Raw genomic sequence first — 22,446 nt, 5'->3', positions numbered from 1 at the left:
TTTGCATGGCCATGGTTTTACCAGTGACTCACAGATGGAGTAGGTGGGTCAACAAGGTCAAAAACCAAAAAAAACAAAAGATGTTCAACATAAGTCTTTCATCTCCACAGACATTTATATTCCTACCTGGGATGGTGGATAGTTACATTTATCCATGTCAGGTTTGTGTCACTAAAATTGTGATGGATTGAGATAGGACTGTAATTTCTATATAAAAAAGGTAAGTAGGAGACAATAGTGTGGGTGTTTTAAACGTATCCTCGAAGGTGACAATAGTTATCTTGTGAATGGATCACCAGTAACATCTATATCAGTTCCCATAATGCAACACAACAGTTATGACAGTTTTAAGATTCCAGTGACTAAATAAACGTTGGATTCCTGATGAAACTGGGAGTGGTGCATCCCTGGCTTGAAGGGAGAACTGAGTTACCGGAATCAAAACTTGTTGTGGCACAAAGAAAAGATCAAGTGAAGCTCAACAGATTGATTTTACTGCCACAAACTGGACGATGACACTGCCTGGAGATGACACAACCATAGTTTTAATTCAATCAGACAAACTATTTTAACACGGCTGTGGAGCCAAATAAAACAAGTCACATGGGTCTACGGGGCTGAATGAACCACCTGACCTCAGTCCAGTCCACACCATGTGTTTAAAACGCTCACTTCAAATGAGCCTTTCTATTCCGACTACTTTTGGCAAACTTTATCGACTTGTTCCAAAGTGCATCTGAGCTGAGAGCAGCCCAGATGCCATATTTAGGATTCAAACGTGAGGGGATGTCAGCGTGGTAAAATGGAGCCTGCGCTGAGATTATAATGAACATTTCCAACCTTCATCCCTCCCACTTCCAACCATTCACTCACTCCTGTACAACAAATGGACAGGGAAAAAAAATGCAGGAGGCAAAGAGAGACAGGGCGAAGGAGAAGAAAGGGAGAGGGAGGAGAGAAGAGGGTGACCAAAGTGAGGGAGGAGGGAGGGGGAAACGGCGTATGCTTGTATACAACCCTGATTTCCATTTTTTTCCCAACTCGTAATGTATTTAATTCAAGTGAAACGTAATCATGACGTGTCGTGTCATTAATCTCCTCGCCGCCTCTCCCGTAAGTACACCGAGTCTTTACTTTCAACATATGTGTGCGCTATAAGCCTGTTTATCTGCTCCGAAACGACCGTCCACCGGCATGTTGACACTTTTAGACGCCGCGGTGACCAAACATTTGCTACGTTTGCGTGAAAAAAAGCCTTTTTCTTTTCCTTCAGTGGCGCTGACGGGGAATAATGGACAGCGTGCTCGCGGCTCTTCCGCTCACTTGCTCGGATGCGTGTCCGTCTAGTTTTTGACGTGCGAGTGTTTGGCATGTAGCATGTACCGAGCGCGTGTGTCATGTATGTTGGCCGGTGTGTGCGCGCGCGCGCGAGGCGAACATGCGTGCAGCTCGCTGGCTCGCTGCTGCCTCCCAAAATAAAAGGGTGATAAAATCCGCAGTGCTTTTGGAGTTTTCAGCGAGGAAACGAGCGCCACTTTAAAATGGTCGCAAGTGCACTAAAAGTCAGTGGGAGTAGCCCTGAAAAGACAAATGTGCGTAACTTTAATCAACTTGTATTCCGAGTCTCGTCGCGCTGTTGGACGCGGTTTTTAACACCAGCCCGTCCTTCGTTATGAACTTCGCGACTTCTCCTCGCCAAATACATCCAGCGGTCGCGACGTAAAGGCTCGAAAGTGTCTTTTTATTTAAAACTCATTTGGAGGTGGGTGCGATGAGCTTGACTAATTCTTTTGTTGCGTGGTGGAGTGGCGTTTGTCGTCCGAGATAAACGCCGCCACTTTCACCTGCGATGTTGAGCGCCGTCGAATCCTCGCTGAAAATCAACCTTTACATCCTCCTGCCTTTTACTACACTGTTTACTACGACCCGTTTAGTTGTATTTCGGCGCCTATGAGTCAGAAAGTAGCGTGACAAGTGTGGAAAACCCCGTCGTCTCCCGGAGATATAAGTTTCACCGCAGGGTTGAATGTGCGTATTTTTGTCACTTTTGGCGTTGGATTGGCGTCGTTTGGAAAGATTGGCAGTGGATTGGAGATGAAATCCACGATGGCACTTTTCTCCCCCTCTCGCGTCCTTTGCCTGCTCGCTCGCTCGTCTTTCCCCTCCCTCTTAATCTTTTGTATAGAAAATTTAAGAACAAAATGGAGCAGGGGAGAGAGCGATAGATGACACGCCGCCCCGACTTCCCCAAACTACACTCTCTTATCGCGGCTTTTCGGCGTTTTGGGGGCTGTTGCTCGGTCACCATCTCAAGCCAGGCTTGATGTGAAGTGTTGGTGCGTGCGAGTGCATTGTTTGTGGCCGGTTATTTATTTCATTAACGTGCTTCTAATTGAGATGGCCGCGGGAGAGAAGAGGGGAAAGAGCGACTGAAAATGGTTGCACGTTATTGACGCACATCATCAGGGCAGGAAATTCCTCCTGAGATAAGACGCAGATGTGTCATCTCTCTTGTCCAAAAACGCCTTTTCTGGATACTGGGGCTGGGTTTGAGATCGTGAAATGCCCTATTTTTCAACCATCCATCCCAAAATTTAACACTTAAGCATAAGTAGGTTGACACAGCTGGCTTGTCCTATAATCAGAGATGTCACACAGGCGCCTAAAAATAGCCATATCCCACTCTCAGAAGCTGCATTTCTACTTCGTCTCATTTTGAAAATCCATATATTATTATTTCTTAAAGTGCCTATAATAAGCAGAACGCGTTATTGGGGGTGGTTATTTTGGGTGCCTGTGCGTGCGTGTAAATTCAAACCAGCCATGCATTTTAATTGAGAGGCTGATGTCTTGAAGCACCATACTGAGAAGTTTTCAGGTGAGCAAGTGTTTTTTAGAATTTATTTTTCAAAGCCATTGGACGTATTGTAATATTTTATGTACATATTCACTCGCCTGACGTGCGGCTCTGATGAGGGTGAAAGGATTCCTGTCTGTGGTCTTCACTAGCAACTAAACCCATTGATATTTATTTTATTTGAGCTCAACACTAGCTGAACTCACATCTCCTCTTGGGCTGCAACAAATGCCTGTATTGACTAGTCACAGGCTACTTTGATGATGAGTCGACTGGTCGGCTTACAACATGTACAAGTTGATGAACATGCCAACATGTCTGATTGTAGTCTTGTAAATAGTCATTCACAAAATTGAAAAATATGAACGTAAATCATTATACACACGTAGAGCATGAGAGGTTGCTTGGAAACATATATTTGCATTGCTTAAAATCTGCTCTGATAGCTATGTGTCCTTTGGTGTATCTTTTGTGAAATGATCCCATACTTCCGATGTTCTTGCTCAGAGTGTGCGAAGAGAACGATGACAACACCACTACTGAACTCATGTACATGGCTGCGGCTAATTTAATAGTCGATCATAATCGACTATGTCAACTAATGGTTGCAGCCCAGCTCTCTCTGGCTATCCTTTGTAAGGGGGGTGTATTTCATATAAGAAACTTGCTCTATTGCTCCACTATTGAGTCAAAAGCTCCTAAAATAATCATCCAGTAATATGGGAGCGAAAACCAAGCGACAGATCAAATTTATTTAATATATTTTCATTTATATTTTGATTGAATACATTTCTCATCAGAGGAGTTGCCAAAAGTTTTCCAGTTTCCACAGCAGAGATAAAAACATGATATTTTTTTCATGTGGGGCCAGGTGTTGGTGGCGAGCCAGTGACACTGCTGTTATTTATTTAAAACTGACCTTTTCAGAGAGAAGATGAGACAGACCTGAGAAACAAGGGAGCTTCTCCCTGTGTCCCTCCAGAGGATACATTATCATCTAGGCAATTTAAATTAACAGTTGCGATTGCTGTGATTTTTGGTGAAGCTCTTTTTTTTTTAGAAACAAATCAGGTGTGCACCGATACACATGGGATGTGTAGGAAAAGTACTTCAAATCACACAGTTAGCATTGAAAACTGACACTTGATGCAGTTGTTTTTACGTTAGGTTTTTGCAGCCAAGTCAAAGTACATAACTGGGTACTGTTACTGTTATACTTAACCTGAATGTAATGTGAACATTAGTCAGTGGCTTGCGTCTGGCACCTCTCCATGCTTTCTCACCCCCACGCCCACTGTGATGGCAGTAGTGAACTCCAGCTGAACCACCAGGAGCGGTCGGAGGTTAAGGTGTCAGGGACACAGCAACAGATCCGCAGGTGGGATCAAGCTAGAGACCTCTGTGTCACGGGGTGACTTCGCCATTGTCCTCAAATGTACCTTCCATTCCGGAGTAATGTTGTGATAGTGACGAATGAACGTCTTGGCTAGCTGTTTCTAGCAGGGCTTCATACTTTGGCAGCAAAGCAACATTATTTTGTTATTGTCACAAACACAGAACTATTCTTGTCTTTCTGTTTCTACTACCAAGCCTATCGGGGGTGACTGTTAAAACCGACTATTCGGGTGAGGCTTTGAATGAGAATTTAATAAATGTCAAGTCTCAACAAGCGTTTCCTGTGTATATTTGAGATTTCTGCCAAATAACCACTGCTCAATCTTAAAGTAAGGTATAGAACAAATGATGAAGGGCCCTGCTTCACTAAGTTCACATTCACTGAGCCAAGAGGGCTTTTGCTGACCTCAGTTCTGACAAATGGTCCTGCCCTCCAAGAGCCTTAAAAACAGTAAAGGGCACACCATTACTGACCGGAGTGATATTCAGACACGCCACGACTGTAGGTATCTGTAGAAACAAAAGTCGATGGCTTAGTCATGGTCCTGCTGCACAGTTCCTCAAACCATAATGATAAAGAGTGTATATGGTTAGCAGTGAAGATGAGTGACATAAGAGTTGCCAAACTTCCAGGCTGTGGAGTGGAGATTCAGCTGCCCTCATCTAGGAATAGAAGGAGCATATATTCTGCGTGCAGAATGAGCTGGTGGGTTTTCATTCACATTTCTGTGGCCTCACTGTGTTGGAGAAGAATTGTGGACTCCCTCAACCAGCGCCGCCTCCTCCCCATTTTAGTGTACTTGAAGGGGCTCATACAGCCCATCCAGGTGGCTCAGCAAGGAAAAAATTGTATGCCACAGAGATCAAGAAAGAAAGGCAGAAGTAGCAGAGTGAAAGAGAGAGAAGTGAAGCACCAATCAAGTCTTCTGATTGATATAATTGGGTCATTAGTGCGCTGCGGGAGAGGCACCTGCTTGGCCTCGGTTCGGCAGAATCCACTGCATTGTGAAATTTTGAGACTGTTGAGAGTTCTACTTTCTGCTCAGGATTAGAGTGTATTTAGAGAATTAGGCTTTACTTTTAAATAGTGAACCAATTGTTTTGGGGGCTTTGAGGTCACTTGTAAACTTACAGACAAATACACACATATTTCACTGGAAAACGCATTCGCTTTGGACTAGAAGGCAGCGACAAGAACGCTGAGAAGATCCAAACAGGAAACAAACACAAACCTTTGTTTATGCTGTGCAATGATATATCACATCCTGAATCTGACTTTTTCTTCCCAAGAAAGGTTTGATGAAGTCTCACAATTACGATCCTTGAATCGGCAAATGGTCTCCATTGTCGACAGCCGTGGAAAACCTTGACTGAACGTCTGAGCCCTTCGCAGTCACTTTCGGGTGATTGTTATCATTGTTCATTTGCTGAGCCGAATCATGAGACCTGTGCGTCGCTTTGCTTTTTGGTCAACATTTTTTTTTGTTTTTTTTAGTGAATAGACATTTTTATCATAGACATAGTAAGACAGTTCCCAGGTTTAAAACTGGTTATGTCATGATCTCTTCTCATGGCATTTAAAGCCAAACTGACATCAGGCATGTTTGTCATGAATACCACAGTTCGCCCCTGCTTCTTCTTCAACAAGTGAGTCATTATCTCCACTTCCAGTCTATATTCCTACGTTAACTTTACTCCCACAGTGCTGCCAAATCTACTACAGCATTCAAGGTTTGAAAATAATAGCTCAGTTCTGAGCTGCCGGTGTGCTGTTCTAAGTAAAAATACATCAATAAACTTTTGAAGTGGCAGTGGTAGTTTAAATAATGCAATGTGACAAAATATTTCCCTTTCGATCGTCATGCCGTCCCCAAGCCTCTAGGACAAATAGATAAGATTTCTGGACAATAACAATAACTTTATTCTCGGAAATGTGGGTGGGTGGAAATCAAGTTGCCCTTTATTCACTTGAGACTATTCAATAATGCACCATAACTTGCCTAGTTCTACGCAGCATTTTGTGACACATTTCCAGTGAAACAAAATACCCAAACTGGGGCACAGCGCAGCTACAGTATCCTCAACAGCGACAGTTTTTGTTGAATTTAGTGTAAGTGCATTGTGTTTTTTTCCATCTCTGAAAATACTCTGTATGTATGGATTTTGATGATGACTGGAATTCGCTTATAGAGCACTGCAAATACAACTACTAGTCATTTTATATGATTTCAGATTTCAAATTCAAATTGTCTCCCACTGTAACTGTCATTTGTATCTCACTTTTAGTTATCACTGATTATTTAGTTACCTCTGTAGTGTCCCACACACACACTCAGACACACACTTAAAGCAAAGTGTCTTTGAAAGTGGGACCAAGAACGGGAACACATGCTGGGTAAATTTCCCCAGGGTGAGTTAAGTATCGCCCGGTCTCACTGTCTTCTATAAAGGCTCTCACATGTCTCATATATGTGCGTCCCTTATTCCACAAGGGGGCCACGGTGTGGGGTGAGCATCCCTGGAGGTTATGGTGATCGTGTTGCTCAATGACACTTGATGGCGAACGCATATTTGCACTTTTATGGATGCTTTCTGTTTTCATTAGGATTTCTTTGACAACAGAACCATTCTGTTGTCATAGCTGGATTGTCTCTGGGTGTTTGCGTGCTTCAATTCCATTCCTCTCCGCTCTTGTTGCTTAAATCAGTGGTGTTTTTCACCCCTCATTGGTCCAGACACAGCATGACCCGGTAACTCCAAAGGAGAGTCTTGTTTCCTTGCTGTGGTACTCTCACGTTTGCATCTGGCAGAGTGGCTCCGCTCCCATTTCGGCACTTAGTGTAGGATAAAAAACAATAAGGCAGAATGATTCAGAGGCAGAAAGAACACAGTGTAAGAAAATGCATATCTGAGCCGGGGAAATGTGCTGTTGCCTATCTGTCTGTCTGTCTGTCTGTCTGCCAATGTAACCTTAACTTGGTGCGCCAAATATGTCACTTGGGTTCAAGGGAATTCCTAAAATACCAACAGGTATGACTTTCCCTCCATCATTGCTGAAGAATGAAAGGAAAAAGAGGGAGGAGTATGGAGGGGACGTTGAAAGTTGGAAAGAAACGAAGGGGTTCAGGGAAAGGTGAACTTAAGGAAATGAAAACCGTCTGTGGGGAAGTTCGCCACGTGACCATGTGATAAAAACCACTGGGCCAAATTATACAGTACCGCACACAGAGAGCGGTCTTTGCTCTTCGCAGACCGCCGCCGCCGCCGCGGCTCGTCCTCCAGGCTAGACATTTATGTATGTCGACAACGTCACTGGGGAAGTACCACCTCCTACACGTGAGAATATTACAAAGAAATACATGAAACAATAAGATAACTTGTATAAGAAATTTAAAAAAAACCTCCCATATTGTTTAAGAGCTAATCTGCTTGTTGTTGTTATTGAAATTATATATTTTTTAAATGTATGAAGCACCAAGTGATAAAGAAAGGGGTGAAGACTTATTTTTATCTGCCCTGACTTCACAGTGAGTGGACAGGCAGTAACCCTGAGGACTGGGAATGCCCAGAGCTGCCTTATATACTTAAAGGATACCTTCACTAACACTGCACATCCTGCCCACTCATGCACCCGCACACACACACACTCACACCACATTATATTTCCACACCCTCACACTCATAATTATGATGTGTAGCATCCCAACTTGTAAGAACTTGACGGCACATCACTTCATAGATATTTACATAATGACATCAAAACAGGCCCCAAATAAACTTGTCTGAACACATACTGCTCTTTGAAAGGCTTGATGGTTATTTATCAGTGATTGAATGTCTGAGTCAGGTACTGACACTAGCACACACACGCCTACATGCACACACACACACACACACACCTTTTTAGGTTTATTAATAGAGTGCCTCTTCTCTCACATTTGATTATGAAGAAGTTGCCATTTGAAGTCACTCACTCTTCTAAAGTTGTTCTGGTGAGTGGTTTGTGTCAAATATCTGGAATTGCTGTGATGGCAACACCCAGAAGATTCGCTGACTATATGTTGTGAAACTGCCATTATAAAGTGAGTTGCTGTTGTGACAGCACAGTGAAATCTAGTTTAATCTGGATCTTGTAGTTACATGTCAACACTTTTAAAGGTCTCCTTATTTCAGTTTGACTCGCGCTCATGTCTTCTGTCAGATGCCTGTCCACATAACTCCTGTGTTTTGTGCTGGACTCACTCTCATGTATTAAAAATACTGGAGGTAAGAACTATTTTCTTTTGACAATATAAGTTGAATGTTTACCTTCTATAGTCTTTACTTTGATCGGAAGGAAAGTGAGGAAGGGTGAAATCCTGCCTCGCTCCAACCAGCATCCTAATACCTGATACTTGTTTAGTCTGTAAATTTAAATGTGAACGGAGACTAGATCAGGGTTCAACCTTTTGGAAGCTAAGGCCAAAATCCTGGCGTGTGCTTTTCTTTAAAAAGAAAAAATCACGTTGACTGGTTCGTCAGGCTTCTTTCATGGCAGCAGTGAAGGTTCTTCTGTCAGTCTCTCCATAGACCTTCTTAAGTCTCTCCTTCTCTGCACTCACGTTTGAAAACAAAAGCTGGTAAATTAGCGTGCTGGGATTAAATGTATTTTCTGATGAAGCTTATATGTGTTTCTTCACGCGCTCCGCTGGATTCCAATCAAACCCCTGTCACTCACCTGCCCCCGACATTGCATCACCTTATCTCCCTCCCTCCATCTTTCCAAATGTGCCTCAATGGCTGGTGTACAGCCACCGTCGTGGGGGAACAATGCGCTGGTGGATTCATATGATAATGCCATCAGACTAGAATTCCTTTTTCGTAATATCTCGCTCTCGCTCAGATTTACATTTCTGACTGCAGAAATTATTGGGGGGGGGAAAAAGAAGAAAACCAGCACCTCCTTTGCCAAGTCTCCACCTCTTTTCATTTTCTGGCTCTCACTTGTTTACCCTTTTTATTTTCTCTCCTTTCCCCTTCAACCCATGTTGGCAATCACATTAAACCGTTTTCATTCAAATGGCTTCTGACTGTGACTTTTTTTTTTCAGTTTGTAACAGCGCTGTCTGTATCCCTCTCTGACTCTTTCTTTCCCTCTGTCTGCCTCTTTTCTCGCTTTTGCTCTTCGCCATGTTGGCAGGGCCCAATCTACCAGCTGATATCAGCATTCCCTGGCACTGGGCCAACTGGCAACACTGCAGGAGAGAAAGAAGAGGGAGAGAGGGAGACAGAGAGGGGGAGAATGAAAGAAAATTAGTGAATAATAGACAGAGGGAGCGAGCGAGAGAATGAGAGGGGGATGGGAAGAATCAGGGAAAGCAAGAAAGAGAAGGAGAGAACAACAATAGTGGTTTAAGACTGCGTGTGTGTGTGTGTATGATTGATGTGGTGTGATATCCTTATGAGTCACTGCTGAGCTAAAATGTCAACTGGCTACACGGCAATCTTTGTCATCCAGCCTCACTCTCTCGCACACATCCACACAAATCAAACAGATCATATAAACACATATGCGTGGAGACAGCCACGTCCACACAAATGCGGACAACACACCTGCGTGCGCAGATGCTCTGTTGTTTCACCACCATGATTGATGACCTTTTGTTTGGTTACGGGCGACTCTGCCAGCTCCAAACTCCAATAAATGATTCAGAAAAAAACCCTTCTTATGCAAAATTCCAGTGGCACTAATGCGAAGCGCTCAGTGCTCAAATATTTGGGTGTGTGAGCCGGTATAGAAACTCAACTCCCATTTTAAAAGTTCATGACCTTGTCGGCATTTTTTGTGCCGGTGATATTTGATAAAGGCGTGTATCACGACTATCTCCCGCAGAATACTCAGAAAGAATGTGACTGTAGCAATATTTAATTTGGGACTCTTTGTTTGAATTTGTTTGAGTCTGAGCACAGGCAGGCAAGGTCACTGTTAAATCGGGTCTTGGCAAAGTGCACTACTCCAGGAGAGGTGTGTGCGTTTCGCATTGGAATTTGGGTGAATCAGCTGTTGGGAAAGAAGCATAGCCAAGCGCTCTATACATTCTCACCTGGTGAGCACTGAACCAGGACGAGACTGTGAATGCATCGAAGGAAACACACCTTGTTTCACCAATCAGGGTTGAGTGTGTGTGTGTGTGTTTGTGTACAGTATTTAAGTGCATACTTATTGACTTAAGCCGGCTACTGTACGAGCGTGCAGGAAGGGTGTGAGGGGAAGTCCAAACATTGCGCACCCATCCTGTTTGGGACAGTCCATGTCCTGTGGTTTTGCACTTAACAGCTAAACAGACACAGATGCATTCGCACACTTTGGATAATCACCCCATATGGGCCAACAGTATGTTGGAGCACTGGGTGAAGGCATGCAGCAGGTAGAACAGGTGCACACCTGTTAGACATTATAGATCAGGCAAACCACCAACGCAGGCTGCAGTGGAAACCAAGGGACGTTTTCCTTAACTGAAATGTAATCATTAAAATCATCGTTTGGGGCCGTGTTGTGCAATTTGCATTTTTTGACAGATGTTCCCGGAGTCACAGTTTGGCTTCTGTCTTGCACACATTCACGAGCGATAATAACATTTCTTTTTGTATGTGTCCTCAGAAGCTGCCAGGAGGAGGTTGCCACAGAAGGGTGAACCCCCTGGACACTAAAGAATGGCATTGCACCTCAAAAGCTGCTGGTAACCCACGTCATTCCATGTAAAACTCAAACATAATGCATCGTGAAGAACGACCAACCTGTTGCCAACTGCATCCGAAACGTTTTAGATGACACTTTGTGTTTGTGACTTCATTTATTGGAAACAATGAGACACTGACTAAAGACTACACACTAACATAATTACATTTTATTTATGATCAGGACTTTTGGCTGTACACTGTTCAAGGCTCCTGATTGGTTGAATTGTTACGACCAAATGTGGCGGTAGCTCAAGTACATTTCAGACTTCAAATCTGTGACCAAACACAGCTGCAGCATCGGACTGAGACCTGTCAATCACTGATGCATGAACCGCCCCCTGCCTGAAGACGTGTGTGGCAAATGTACGGAAGCCACCTGTACTGCTCTTGCTACACATTGTTCGTCACATTCATGCTTGCCATTTCACTGGGTCATGCTCGAGCTAAATTTTAGGCAGAAATAAATAGGGACCATAGAATTGTTTTCGTTGCACCTTGTGGTTGAACTCTGCAGGAGCATATTTACTCCACCAGTCCTTTGTAAATCCTCAAATCTTGGAAGTTTTATTGATTTATTGATTGATTTAAATGAATCAATCATTATTTATTTGTTAATTCAGTCACACCTCAGATAAGGGGTCATATTACCATAAATAAACAGCCTATTCATATGTGTATTCACAGCATATTATGAGCCAGAATTTAGTCATTCTAAAGTACTGATCTGCGTCTTGTTAAGGCTGGCTGTGTTTGTTGCTGAATGTTCACTCTCTCAGTGACCACTCCAGGTTTATCACCTTCATAAATGATTATTGACAGTAAATAAGGAAGTGATAAGCGTAGTAATAGTTATCATGTGTTGCCTCATCTTACCGTTTTATTCTGAAAGCTGTTCACGCATTTGTCTTTTAAAGTCAGTCCAGTAAAAGTACAGATGGTTTCCTAAAGTATGAAGAAAAACCATTAATAATTCATGATCATGATTGCAATATTCATTAAAAATAACGGTGGTTATCATTTTGGCCATGGCTGTGCAGGGGGTTGGGACGTGTGTTTGTAAGTTGCAGCTTGCTTTGCATCTGCAAAGTATTTGATGCTGCCTCTTTAAAATGACCTGATTCCTGTGAATGGAGCACAAACGCGTATGAGGGCAGGCAGTAACCTGCAGTTGTTGTGCATAGTGCATGGAGCCAGACACGTCATCATGGACTTTTTGCCAGTGCATGCCAACTGAAGAATTCTACAGTATGTCCCTCTTACCGTGCTTCTCCCTCTGTGTGTTTTATAGAAGTAGAGGATGGATTCCCCACCGGAGTGTGTTTCTGTCTCTTGTGAGCAGCCCCAGTCTCCCTCAGCATTGCCATCACTTGATCACAGTCCCCAAGCCTCACCCCTTCGAGCCCAAATATCCTTTCCTCATAGCACAGCTGCCCTGGCTGCTCAGAGCCCAGAACACTCCGTCCACAGTCCTGACACCAAACCGTATTTCCCCCTCTCTCCTTTCCCTCTCCTCCAGGATAATAAAAATCACCACAATGGTGATGATGAAGACATGGAATTGGATGGGGTTCCTCTGTCTCCTACTCCAGCCGTGGCTCTTTTTCCAGGAGGTGGACTTGAAGCAGGTTGCAGTCCCTGTTTGGACTCCTCACCCCCGACCACACCGTCTGCACCTCCTGTTGGATTTGGAGCGCTGGAACTGGCCCTCTCTTCAGGGCAGGGTGGAAACTCAAACAATGAGTTGGACCTTCAGCTGTTTCAGAAGGAAACTGTCGCAAGAGCAGCCCCTGGACCAGGAGGAGCATCGTTGGGACCAGCTCTGAGGTTTCCCTGTAACGTCTGTGGGAAAAGATTTCGATTCCAAAGTATTTTGTCCCTTCATGCGAGAGCTCACAGCCTTGACAGGGACCGCCGCGCTTCAGCTCTTTACAAGTCTGGACTCCCATCAGTCCCTTTGAAGCAGCAGCTAAAGGTTGAGAAGAACCACAAAGATGTAATCCAAAACAGCAGAAGACGCGCCAACCAGCATTTACTGCCAGGGTCTTTTATTCACCACCTCGGAGAGGAAGGCGTTGATAATGAGGCCAAAGGTCAAGGTGATCAACTGCAGGGCCACCACAATTCCAACTTTGTAGTGGAGGACGGCACGCACACGTTGACCCCTCCGCTGACTGAAGAACCTCTGTCTGCGACCTCCCCTTACTCTTTAAATCTATCTCTGATTGCCGATGCTGCATCTGCCCCCACAGCGCCATCTTTCCGCTGTCATGCCTGCAAAGGCAAATTCCGCACAGCTTTAGAATTGGCACGTCATGTCCGGATCCTGCATAACCCTTACAAATGCTCGCAGTGCCCATTCTCTGCGAGTCTGGAAGAAAGCCTGGCATCTCACGTGCAGGAGTGCCATCCTCCCCCGGAGATACCAGCTCTGCCTCCACTCCTGAGCTCTAGGCCAGCGAATACCACCCCGGACACCCTGATGCCAACCCCGTCTCCCGCCGCAGCACACGGCCAGAATAATGCACAGGCCCCGTCAGCTACTCCAGCCGCCACATCCTCGTCGCTGCCAGCCTTTCGCTGTGAAACCTGTGGACAACGGTTTACCCAGTCTTGGTTCCTTAAAGGACACATGCGAAAACACAAGGATTCCTTGGACCATAAGTGCCAGGTGTGTGGTCGTGGTTTTAAAGAACCTTGGTTTCTCAAAAACCACATGAAAGTACATCTAAACAAGCTGGGGCTTAAGGCTGGACTGGGAACTCTTGCTGGAGCCAGTGGTGTGGAACAGCAGGCCAAAGGTTCTGCTAGCAGCCAGTCCCTCAATGCTGTTTACTCAAGTCTCCTTTTGGCTCAGCAAGGTGGTGGTCGGGCTGGACATGGCAGATCAGAGCGCGATTCCAGAGCCAGAATGGGGATGGGACCAAGCAAGTCTGCCATCCTAGGATACCTTGGGCTCCCTACAGATGGAACTGGAGCTAGCTGTATGGAGAGGCTTCAGGCTGTGGCACAAGTTGCAGAGATGGGAAATGGGAGTGGCATCGGTTTTTCGGCCGATACAGGGAGAAACGGTGGGACTTCTAGAGCAGGCGGAGCTGGTGATACAGCACAACTGTCAGATTCAGCGGACCAGGCAACGTGGTGGCAGCTGGTGGCACGAAGCCTTGCAGTCGCTCAACAGCAGCAACAGAGACCCAACCAGCGTGGTCAACAAGGGGTACGTGGTCAACGAGGTCAAGCCCGTAGCTCAGTGATCACCGAAGCGGACCAAGTCAGAGCATACCTGGGAAGTTTGGATCAAAGTCGAGAGTCTGCTCCTGCAGGAGGGTCGTGGGAATGCCCAGAATGTGGAAAGCTATTCCACAGCCTGCAGCAGGTGGTCGCCCATGCACGAGTTCATACTCACACTCCCCAGAAAGGTGGCAGCAGCGAGGAGGAGAGTAGTGCCAGTCGTCGGGGAGGAGGGCAAGGAACAGCGGCCACAGGTGAACTGAGGCAAGAACCCAATCCACTCAGTGCTGGGCCACAACAAGAAAAAGCATCCGCGGGGTATCACTCGATCATGTCCAACTTCAAAGGTACAATGTTCATTTAGAATCCAGCAGCCATTTTGTGTTATCATGCTAATACTGAAATGCTAATTTCCGCAGTTGAAAATGGAATGCCTGCGCTCCCCTCAATACCTTCCGTCACCACCAGGGAGCGGGTCCGAGGTCGAGGGATAAAGGATTGTCCCTACTGTGGTAAAGCATTCCGGTCATCACACCATCTTAAGGTGCACCTGAGAGTTCACACAGGTGAGAAACTCTGTGAGTTCGGAAAACCCTACTTACCTTTCCAAATGTTTCGTCGTGTTTTATATTTACGTTCTGTCCCACTAGTCCTTTTCAATTGCTTGTCAACAGGATGTTATTGTACATGTGGCTTCTCTCTAACTTTCTTCAGTTTGGTTGGATATTTGATTGTGATCAACTAGTGAGGACGACCTCAAAGGCTGAAGAGAGTGAATTATGGAAAATGTTTCCGTGCCAATGTATTCAGCATGATTGCATGTTTTACCCATATCCTGCATCAAAGTGAACCAAAATTTTGATCAAAATCAATGGCGTCCCTTTCATCTTGACGGTGGTCAAGTTGAATTGAAGAGCACACAAAGGTTGCTGTAATATTGCTGTGATAGCTCACATTTTCTGTAGGCACCTTTGTTGAGAATCATTCAAGTGATGACGTCATTTATTTATTTATTCAGTTTCATCATTTCTGTTCCTCTGTGTTCATGCTTATCAGCATCCATCTATACATCAGGCGTTTAGAAGGAGATTCAGACCTTATATCGCCACCTTTTATGAAATACTGCCCTCTTCTGCAAATGATAGACACTGCATCATAGCGTCCCTACAGCTCGTCTAACCTGCATGACAGTTTCTGAACACCCGTTTTCATACCATCCCCCCCCCGAATATTCCTAAATAAGGTGGCAGGGGGCTACAGCCAGTCCCAGTCAGTTAGGGCAAGAGGAAGTGGACCCCTGTAGTCGCTACATGCGGAAACGCACATCTGAAAATTTGGAGTTGTGACTTATCCTTTGCATGTTTTTGGAGTGTGGGAGGTAACCAGAAAAACTGCACAACGGGGAGCACATACAAACCTCACCCTGAAAAAACCCTGGTTCAATCCAAGAGTTACCTCAAGCAGGACTCGACCTTTATTGTGACTATGAGGAGCATATGCTAGAACCACTTGAAGAAGTCAAACAACATCTTGAGTTACATTTCAAGTGTCAGCAAAAATCCAAATTTGTAGAGGAAGACAGAACACAGACTTTAACATCTCCTTTAGCTGAAGATTTTTTCAAGTGCCACCCATCTTTTTTTCTGCACAATAACAAGAATGGAAGGCATGAGCCAAAAATAAAGCCGACTTCAAAGCAACTGATTAGATGGCCTAGTTTTATGCGGAGTTATGTCTTTCATTATAAAGGCCACGCAGATGCCACAGGGACATTTTAGAAATTAAAACTGAGAAGGTCACGTGGTGTTTTTTATATGTTCCAGGCTGCCTTTGGAAATAATTGACAAAGTGAAAATCTGCATGTTTGGAACAGTTGGCGACACAAAGGCAAACATGACGCACAGTTGTCATGATAAAGTAATGATCTGCGACATTTATACTGTTCAGCAGGAATGATTTCAATTCTTTCCTGCATTATTTTAGTTTTATGGCCAATAAATGTTGAGCCAATGGTCGCCTTTATAAACATCTAAAGCATGAACGTTGAAGTCGGGGAGTGACTGACGTAGCGCGTGAATTTAGAACAACCTTCCAACATGGAAACAGACGATGGGACTTTTCTGTTAACTGTTTCGCAGGTCATTGTAATGACAGACCTGTTTCAGTGTGTGAAGCATCCTTGTTTGCAATGAGCTCAATAGGATAGTGGCTGTAGCGTGAGGGAACTTGTAACACACAGAGTAACAAGAACAAGATCTGTGTGGATCCGGATGGTAATTTGGAACACCAGCAAAACTGCCTCGTCTGTTCCTTGTTCCATCATCAGTCTTTAAAAAAATAATTATTGAAATTCCTTAATCGGATTTCAAGCTATTTTGATAGCAGACAGACGGACACGGACAGTCACATGTCCTTTTGGGTGGAAGTGATCACTGTTTTTTTAATCTCATTTCAAATGAGCTATACTTTTGGGGATAAAAAGGGTGGATGTATTGAACATCCTAACTTTAGGATCTTACGACATTGCTGCATATAGCTTGAAAAAAATCCCTATCTTCCATGTTACCTCAAGGACAATAATCTCATGTGCCTCATTTCTGCCTGACCAGGAACACAGCAGGCGTTGGTCAACCTCAGGGCTACAGTGGCAATGTGTTTTGTGTTTTGCAAAAGCTTGACACCACTCTGGTCTTATATCCTTGATTCTGTGTGTTCTCCAGGTGAGCGACCCTACAAATGTCCCCATTGCGACTATGCCGGCACCCAGTCCGGCTCACTGAAATACCACCTGCAGCGTCACCACAGGGAGCAACGCCTGTCAGGCTCCTCCAACTCCTCTGCTACTGGAATCACCTCCACCATCAATAGCCTGACGTCTGCCAGCGCTGGGGCGGGCAAGCAGCGGCGTTCCCAACCAAACCACTGCCCGATCAACCAAGGCCCTGCTGAAAGTCACTCCTCAAGGCCCGGCCAGCAAGCTTGGCAACTGGGACTGCCAGACCAGCAGGAGCATCACAAGGCCTTGGCAGCTTTAAGGGAAGTTGACCTGGAAACCCAGTATAGATATCTCTCTGGGGTGATGGGTGCACTGTACCAGGGAGGGGTCGAGGGAAATTGGATCAGAGAGTCCACTGCACCAAAAGCCCCAAAGGTTTCTCGCCGTAAACCCCTTACGACAAGTCGGATGGTTCCGCCATCAAGAGACAAAGAAGGGTCCGACAATCAGGTGGGAGGCTTCGAACCTCTGGATCTGTCTCGTCGCTCCTCCCCTGGATATGAGGGTTTTGAGGACGACGCTGCATATGCTGAGGGAGATGATTTGGGGGATAGAAATGCTAGTGGCGACAGTTCAGCAGGTGTCAAACTGAGTCATTGCTCCGAATGTCCATTCCGCACGTCCTCCAAGGAGCTCATGGCCATGCATCTCCAGGTCAACCATACCAGTAAGTCCAGACGCAAAAGAAGCTCCATATCAACCTCAGATCGTGAGAGCGCCCCCAAAGCTGCCAAACCAGAGGCCGAGTCATTGGAACTTGATGCTTTTGGAACTTTGAGGTCCAAGAGTGAGACCCCCACTAGGGAGTGGCCCTCTGCCCAGGTCCAAACCCTGAATGGTCTTTCACCCGAAGCAGCAGACCAGTTAGATGATGGCTGCCCGGAAACCAACTCAACTTCCGCATATCCTTTTCTTACCGATGGACTTGCAATCCATACTAAGAAAGACAGGATTGAAGAAGAGCTAGATGGGGGTTTGGAGGACCAACTGGAGAGCAGTAGTCTGGCTGATTCACCAGATCAGGAAATGTCTTTCACTCTTTCACCAGCTATGAGCTCCAACCACATTGTCGACGAGGAGGAACAAGTCTTAACAGATTAAATCCTGTCGGATTACAGCCTTTAGATTCACGAGTTGGGTTCAGCTCTCTGACAAGAATGGAGAAGGGCTCAGACACTCGACCCTGAATGCTTTTCTTCTGGATGGAGGTGGCTTCATGACAACCCTGACGAAGAAATACACCGAGCGTATTCTTCTCCTGTACAAACGAGCGAGTTATCCTGTTACATTTTTGTTGGACTTCTTTGTGGTTACCGATTTGATAACTGAAAAAAAAGATCATCTACCGGATCACTCCAGAGTCACACATGTATTCAATAGTCAGACTATGTATAATCCTAGACTACTGTAGAGTTACTGTGAAGAAGAAATCCTCCTATAATGACAAAGTCTGGACATCAGTTCACGTTCAACCTCAGCCGTTCATATCTGCAGAATGTGAGAACCTTCTCTCGACAATATATTACTGCCTGGTTTGTCTTTCTAAAGGTTTGTCTTATGAACAAGTGACAGAACACTTTGTAATATCATTTTCTTTATTACTTTTTGTTAGTGCCTGTTTATGTACGTCGTCAACAGAGTTTCTGCTGTTCCGCCTCTCGAGACTTTGATAGTTTGATCATTTTATCCGATGATAGAGTTTTAAACAATTTAAATACAGTATATTTGTGGTTTTAGGGTGTTGTGAGTCGTTCAAATGTTAAAGAGACGCCTCCGTGACAGGCGGCGTGAAAAGAAAAGAAAAAAGTAGGTGATAATGTGATGTATTATTTGATGAAAACAAGGTCAGCAGTCGGGTTTTCAAAAGAGGTCACCATCAAAAATTTCTCTGTTTACCTACGAGGCAGAAGCGACTTTGTTGTTATGACAACTTACTGTCATCTCTGATGAATGGAATAGAACAGAAAACAGTGTTTAAGTGCTTTCAGAACCTCAAACACTACCACTGTTTTCCAAGTCGCTAAAAAGTGTTAGTCATAGTAAAATATCTTTCTCTCGAGCAAAGATGTGGAGATGAAAATGAAAACAGGAAGCAACCTTGGCCAACTAAATCTAAAACTAAAGCATCTGGCCTCCGCGAAAGAGACGACATTAGGAGTCATTATGAAAAGACTAACAATGCATAGGCATCCCAGTAGATTACATGTAGCTTTTGTTTAGACAAAAAGGAAAGGAGGAGAATGAAAAGGCTTTTCGCTCACCACATTGGGAGATAGTTACCGAGCAAATGGTTTCAATGTTTGTGAGCTAAGACTAGTTGCAATGTCTTTACAGAGCACTGTGCAAAGTTTAATTTTCCAAAGTAGTACAATTTTTGACTTTATCAATAGACCAAACCTTTCGTTCTCGTCGGACGTTGTCACTTTCTGTTGTCGTTTTCAGAACGTGTGATTGTGTGGTGACAATAGATTTGCCTCATCGGTGCTCCAGAACACTTTTTTTTCTCCAGTTTCACTTTTACCTACTTCCTGGTGCAGACTGAAAAATCAAATGGACCAAATCATTATCAGTGTTCACTATCAAACTTCTATTTAAAGTTCATACTTTGGTGCAGTTGGTGTGATAAATTCTCACTTTGTTGGGTTGCGTTCTGCCGCGGTTATTTGCGGGTGCAGACGTGTCCGTAGCGTAGACGGAGTCGTGGACTGTAACTAACTGGCACATGGATAATTCCGTGCAATAATTTAACACATGGCATAGTTGGGTGACAAACTTTGTGGATGTGGTTGCTTTAAACAAACACATCTACCAAGATTTGGGAGCTGCATCTGAGAAGTTACTGCTTTCACTTTAACATCCAGGACTGTTTCTGATGAGCTGTCAATCATTGCAACCACACTTTGATACATATTTGTGCGTTCTTTTGTAGAGCACCCTGAGTTTTCGTCGTGGAAGTCCCTTTGTGGTGTGTCCGTAACTACTACTGTCAATGCCACCGTGCCTTCTGTTTCAAGCACTTCCTGGTGTACTTTGTATAACTCACCAAAAGCACTTAGCCGATATCCGCATACGTTCTCCTGTTTCTCCCGACCCTCTCATCCCACCCCCCTGATATCTTCATCTTTTTCCTTCCCTCTTCCCTCCCATTCAGCCTAAAAACTGTCTCCAGGCCAAGACAACAATGATCACTATTCTTTATATTAGAAACATTAAATGGTCTAAATCCTGAGGTTTGACAAACCAAAGGCCTTTTCCGTTTCATCAGGTTCAAAACTACGTCCACTGTGACTCTAAAATCCATTCAAAACTTACTCTTTTCCCTCCATTTCCTCTGTTTTACTTTAATCACGCTTGCTCTTCATCCAAGTTCCTCTCTCGTCCGCCAATGCTCTCTCCAGCACCATTCGAAGGTGACGTGTACTATTCTGGTATTGAGGCCTTTACTAGATTTTAATTTCCGTTTATGTGGTGTTCGTTCTATGCCGTTGAGATGGAAAAAAAAATGTTCTTCTTATATTGATTATTATTGTTTTGGCATTAAGGTATTAAAAACAAAAATAAGAACTGTGTTGTTGAATGTTGTACAGATAGAACTAGAAATGTGTTTCTTTATGAGAGCCCAAGCTGACGCGATGGTCCCTTCCACTCCTCCCACTGGCAGAAGGGAATAAAACAGTCTGCCAATCATTCCAGAAGTAGTGACAAACGCGTCCTCGGCAATGACACATAAATGTGATGTTGCTCTCCAGAGGACTGAATGTACCAAACGTCTTTGAGTCAAACTCCAAATTTTCTCCCGGCGGGGAAAAACATCTTTGTATGTTGCTGTTACGATTGAATGTATTGGTTGTTTTGGACAATTTTGGCTCATGTTGTGTCACGCAAGATACTGTAAATGCTTTGGAGAGAAAACAGTTCTGGACTGCAACTTAATTCATGACATTGTTCCAAATTATCCTAAATTTGCTCAAGTCAAAACAATCTGTTGTGACTTCAATTTGCACTATTGGTCGCTCTTTGTTCACTTTTAATCCTAATCTTAATCTGCACCTTATCTGCTGTTGTGGCTCACATCATTTCTGTGTTTTTGTTTTCAACTGTGGAAGGACAAATCTCTGAGGGGAGGGGGCCAGGCTGGGTTTGGGCTCTTGTGTAGTTGACTGCCATTGCAGTGAGGGAAAACTGATCTAACATAGTAGTGACTAATATGACTTTGTGGACAGATTAAAAAAAAAAAAAAAAAGATAATAAAACACATTAGAAGCAAGTAAACACAAACAAATGAACGCTTGGTGTCTTTTTTTCAGTCTGTGATTTTGTCTGCATTTTATTCATGGAAGGATGTGTTTCATTAAAGTTCTGAATTGTGTTGAATTTTATTGTCTACGTGTCGCATGTGCCAATTGTATTTCAAATTATTTGAGTTACCGCTCAACAGATTTAACGCCCCGTTAACACCAACGGCGGGTCAATAGTGCCCTCATGTGGATTTAGTAAGAAGTGCATAATAGAACATCAGACCCCTGGTCAGCAAGCGTGTGCCTCTGGACAAAATAATGGAATCACCTTATAGCTTTATTAGCTTTAAGGTGTTTCCATTATTTAGTCCAACCCCTGTATATCTTTTTCAGTCCACTTAAAAATGTTTGCAAAATTCTGATGATAAAACTGATAACTGGAAAATAAGCGGCTCTCGCTTTCCACATTTGTTAGAACTAAATATAAATAAACGTGTTACCGCTGCAAACTGCGTGAACCATAAAACTGTGAGGTCCAAATCTAGGAAACACACCTCCTTGTGGGGACCGTTTGCTGCTCCCCATGAGGTTAAGCCTCAATTTGAGGATTTTAAATTCAAAATAACTTGATCTTTATAATTAAATTTAAGTTTGGGTGAGAGTCCTGGTTAAGTGTATTTGTTTTGGATGGTTAGGTTTAGAGTGAGATGCTGGGGAAAGTCCATGAAATGTCCCCACAAAACACAGAAGCACAACATGTGCATATGTGTGTATGTGTGTACCTGGCTCATCCTCACTAGTGGGGACCATTTCTTGACAAAAACAAGAACCTTATGACTTTGCGGGGACCGTTCTGTGTGAGGTGAGGAGAATAGCTCCTCACACTGTTGAGTTTATTCTGACACTGCCAGGTTCGGAGGTTTATTCTCTGAGGCGCTTCTATTAGCCCATGTCAGGAGTCTTTCTCAGCAGAGATGTAGTGGGCGAGACATTACAGCGAAGCAAACTGATAAGGGCAATAATACCACATCCCATATGGCCTGCTCATGAAACACAAGACAACAGGGTTGTGCTATTACTGAAATACTGTACGCACTGTGAGGAATTCACTTGGAAAAGCACTCCACCAAGCAGCTTCAGTCCATCCCAACACCATCTCGCAGTGACAAAGTATCTTTCAAAAAACATCAAAAATGTATTCAATTTATTCAAAAATAAATTCATGGATCCAA

General features: G+C 44.1%; 1 protein-coding gene across 3 annotated transcripts; it reads left to right on the top strand.

Annotated features, from left to right (window-relative positions):
* The first annotated feature begins 963 nt into the window (after positions 1-963).
* Positions 964-21,340, top strand: znf219 (zinc finger protein 219). Of its 3 annotated transcripts, none has more exons than XM_053858463.1 (5): positions 964-1,113; positions 10,893-10,971; positions 12,261-14,547; positions 14,620-14,766; positions 16,921-21,340. In XM_053858463.1, exons 3-5 carry the CDS (start codon positions 12,270-12,272, stop codon positions 18,075-18,077), a joined length of 3,582 nt encoding a protein of 1,193 aa, XP_053714438.1. In that variant the 5' UTR covers positions 964-1,113; positions 10,893-10,971; positions 12,261-12,269; the 3' UTR covers positions 18,078-21,340. The 3 variants fall into 3 exon arrangements, with proteins under 3 accessions (XP_053714438.1, XP_053714436.1, XP_053714437.1); XM_053858461.1 differs by having other exon boundaries at positions 14,620-14,778; XM_053858462.1 differs by lacking the exon at positions 964-1,113 and adding an exon at positions 8,454-8,518 and having other exon boundaries at positions 14,620-14,778.
* The last annotated feature ends 1,106 nt before the right edge of the window (positions 21,341-22,446 follow it).

Source organism: Synchiropus splendidus, chromosome 3 (assembly GCF_027744825.2).
Source record: "Synchiropus splendidus isolate RoL2022-P1 chromosome 3, RoL_Sspl_1.0, whole genome shotgun sequence".
NCBI lineage: Eukaryota > Metazoa > Chordata > Actinopteri > Syngnathiformes > Callionymidae > Synchiropus > Synchiropus splendidus.
This window is presented reverse-complemented; position numbering and strand designations above follow the sequence as displayed.

Excerpts from the sequence above, each read along its gene's own strand:
- znf219 (XM_053858461.1), top strand. The coding sequence starts at position 12,270 with ATGGATTCCCCACCGGAGTGTGTTTCTGTCTCTTGTGAGCAGCCCCAG. Across the intron at positions 14,548-14,619 it reads GATCATGTCCAACTTCAAAG|TTGAAAATGGAATGCCTGCG; the intron begins GTACAATGTTCA and ends TAATTTCCGCAG. Across the intron at positions 14,779-16,920 it reads TCACACAGGTGAGAAACTCT|GTGAGCGACCCTACAAATGT; the intron begins GTGAGTTCGGAA and ends TGTGTTCTCCAG.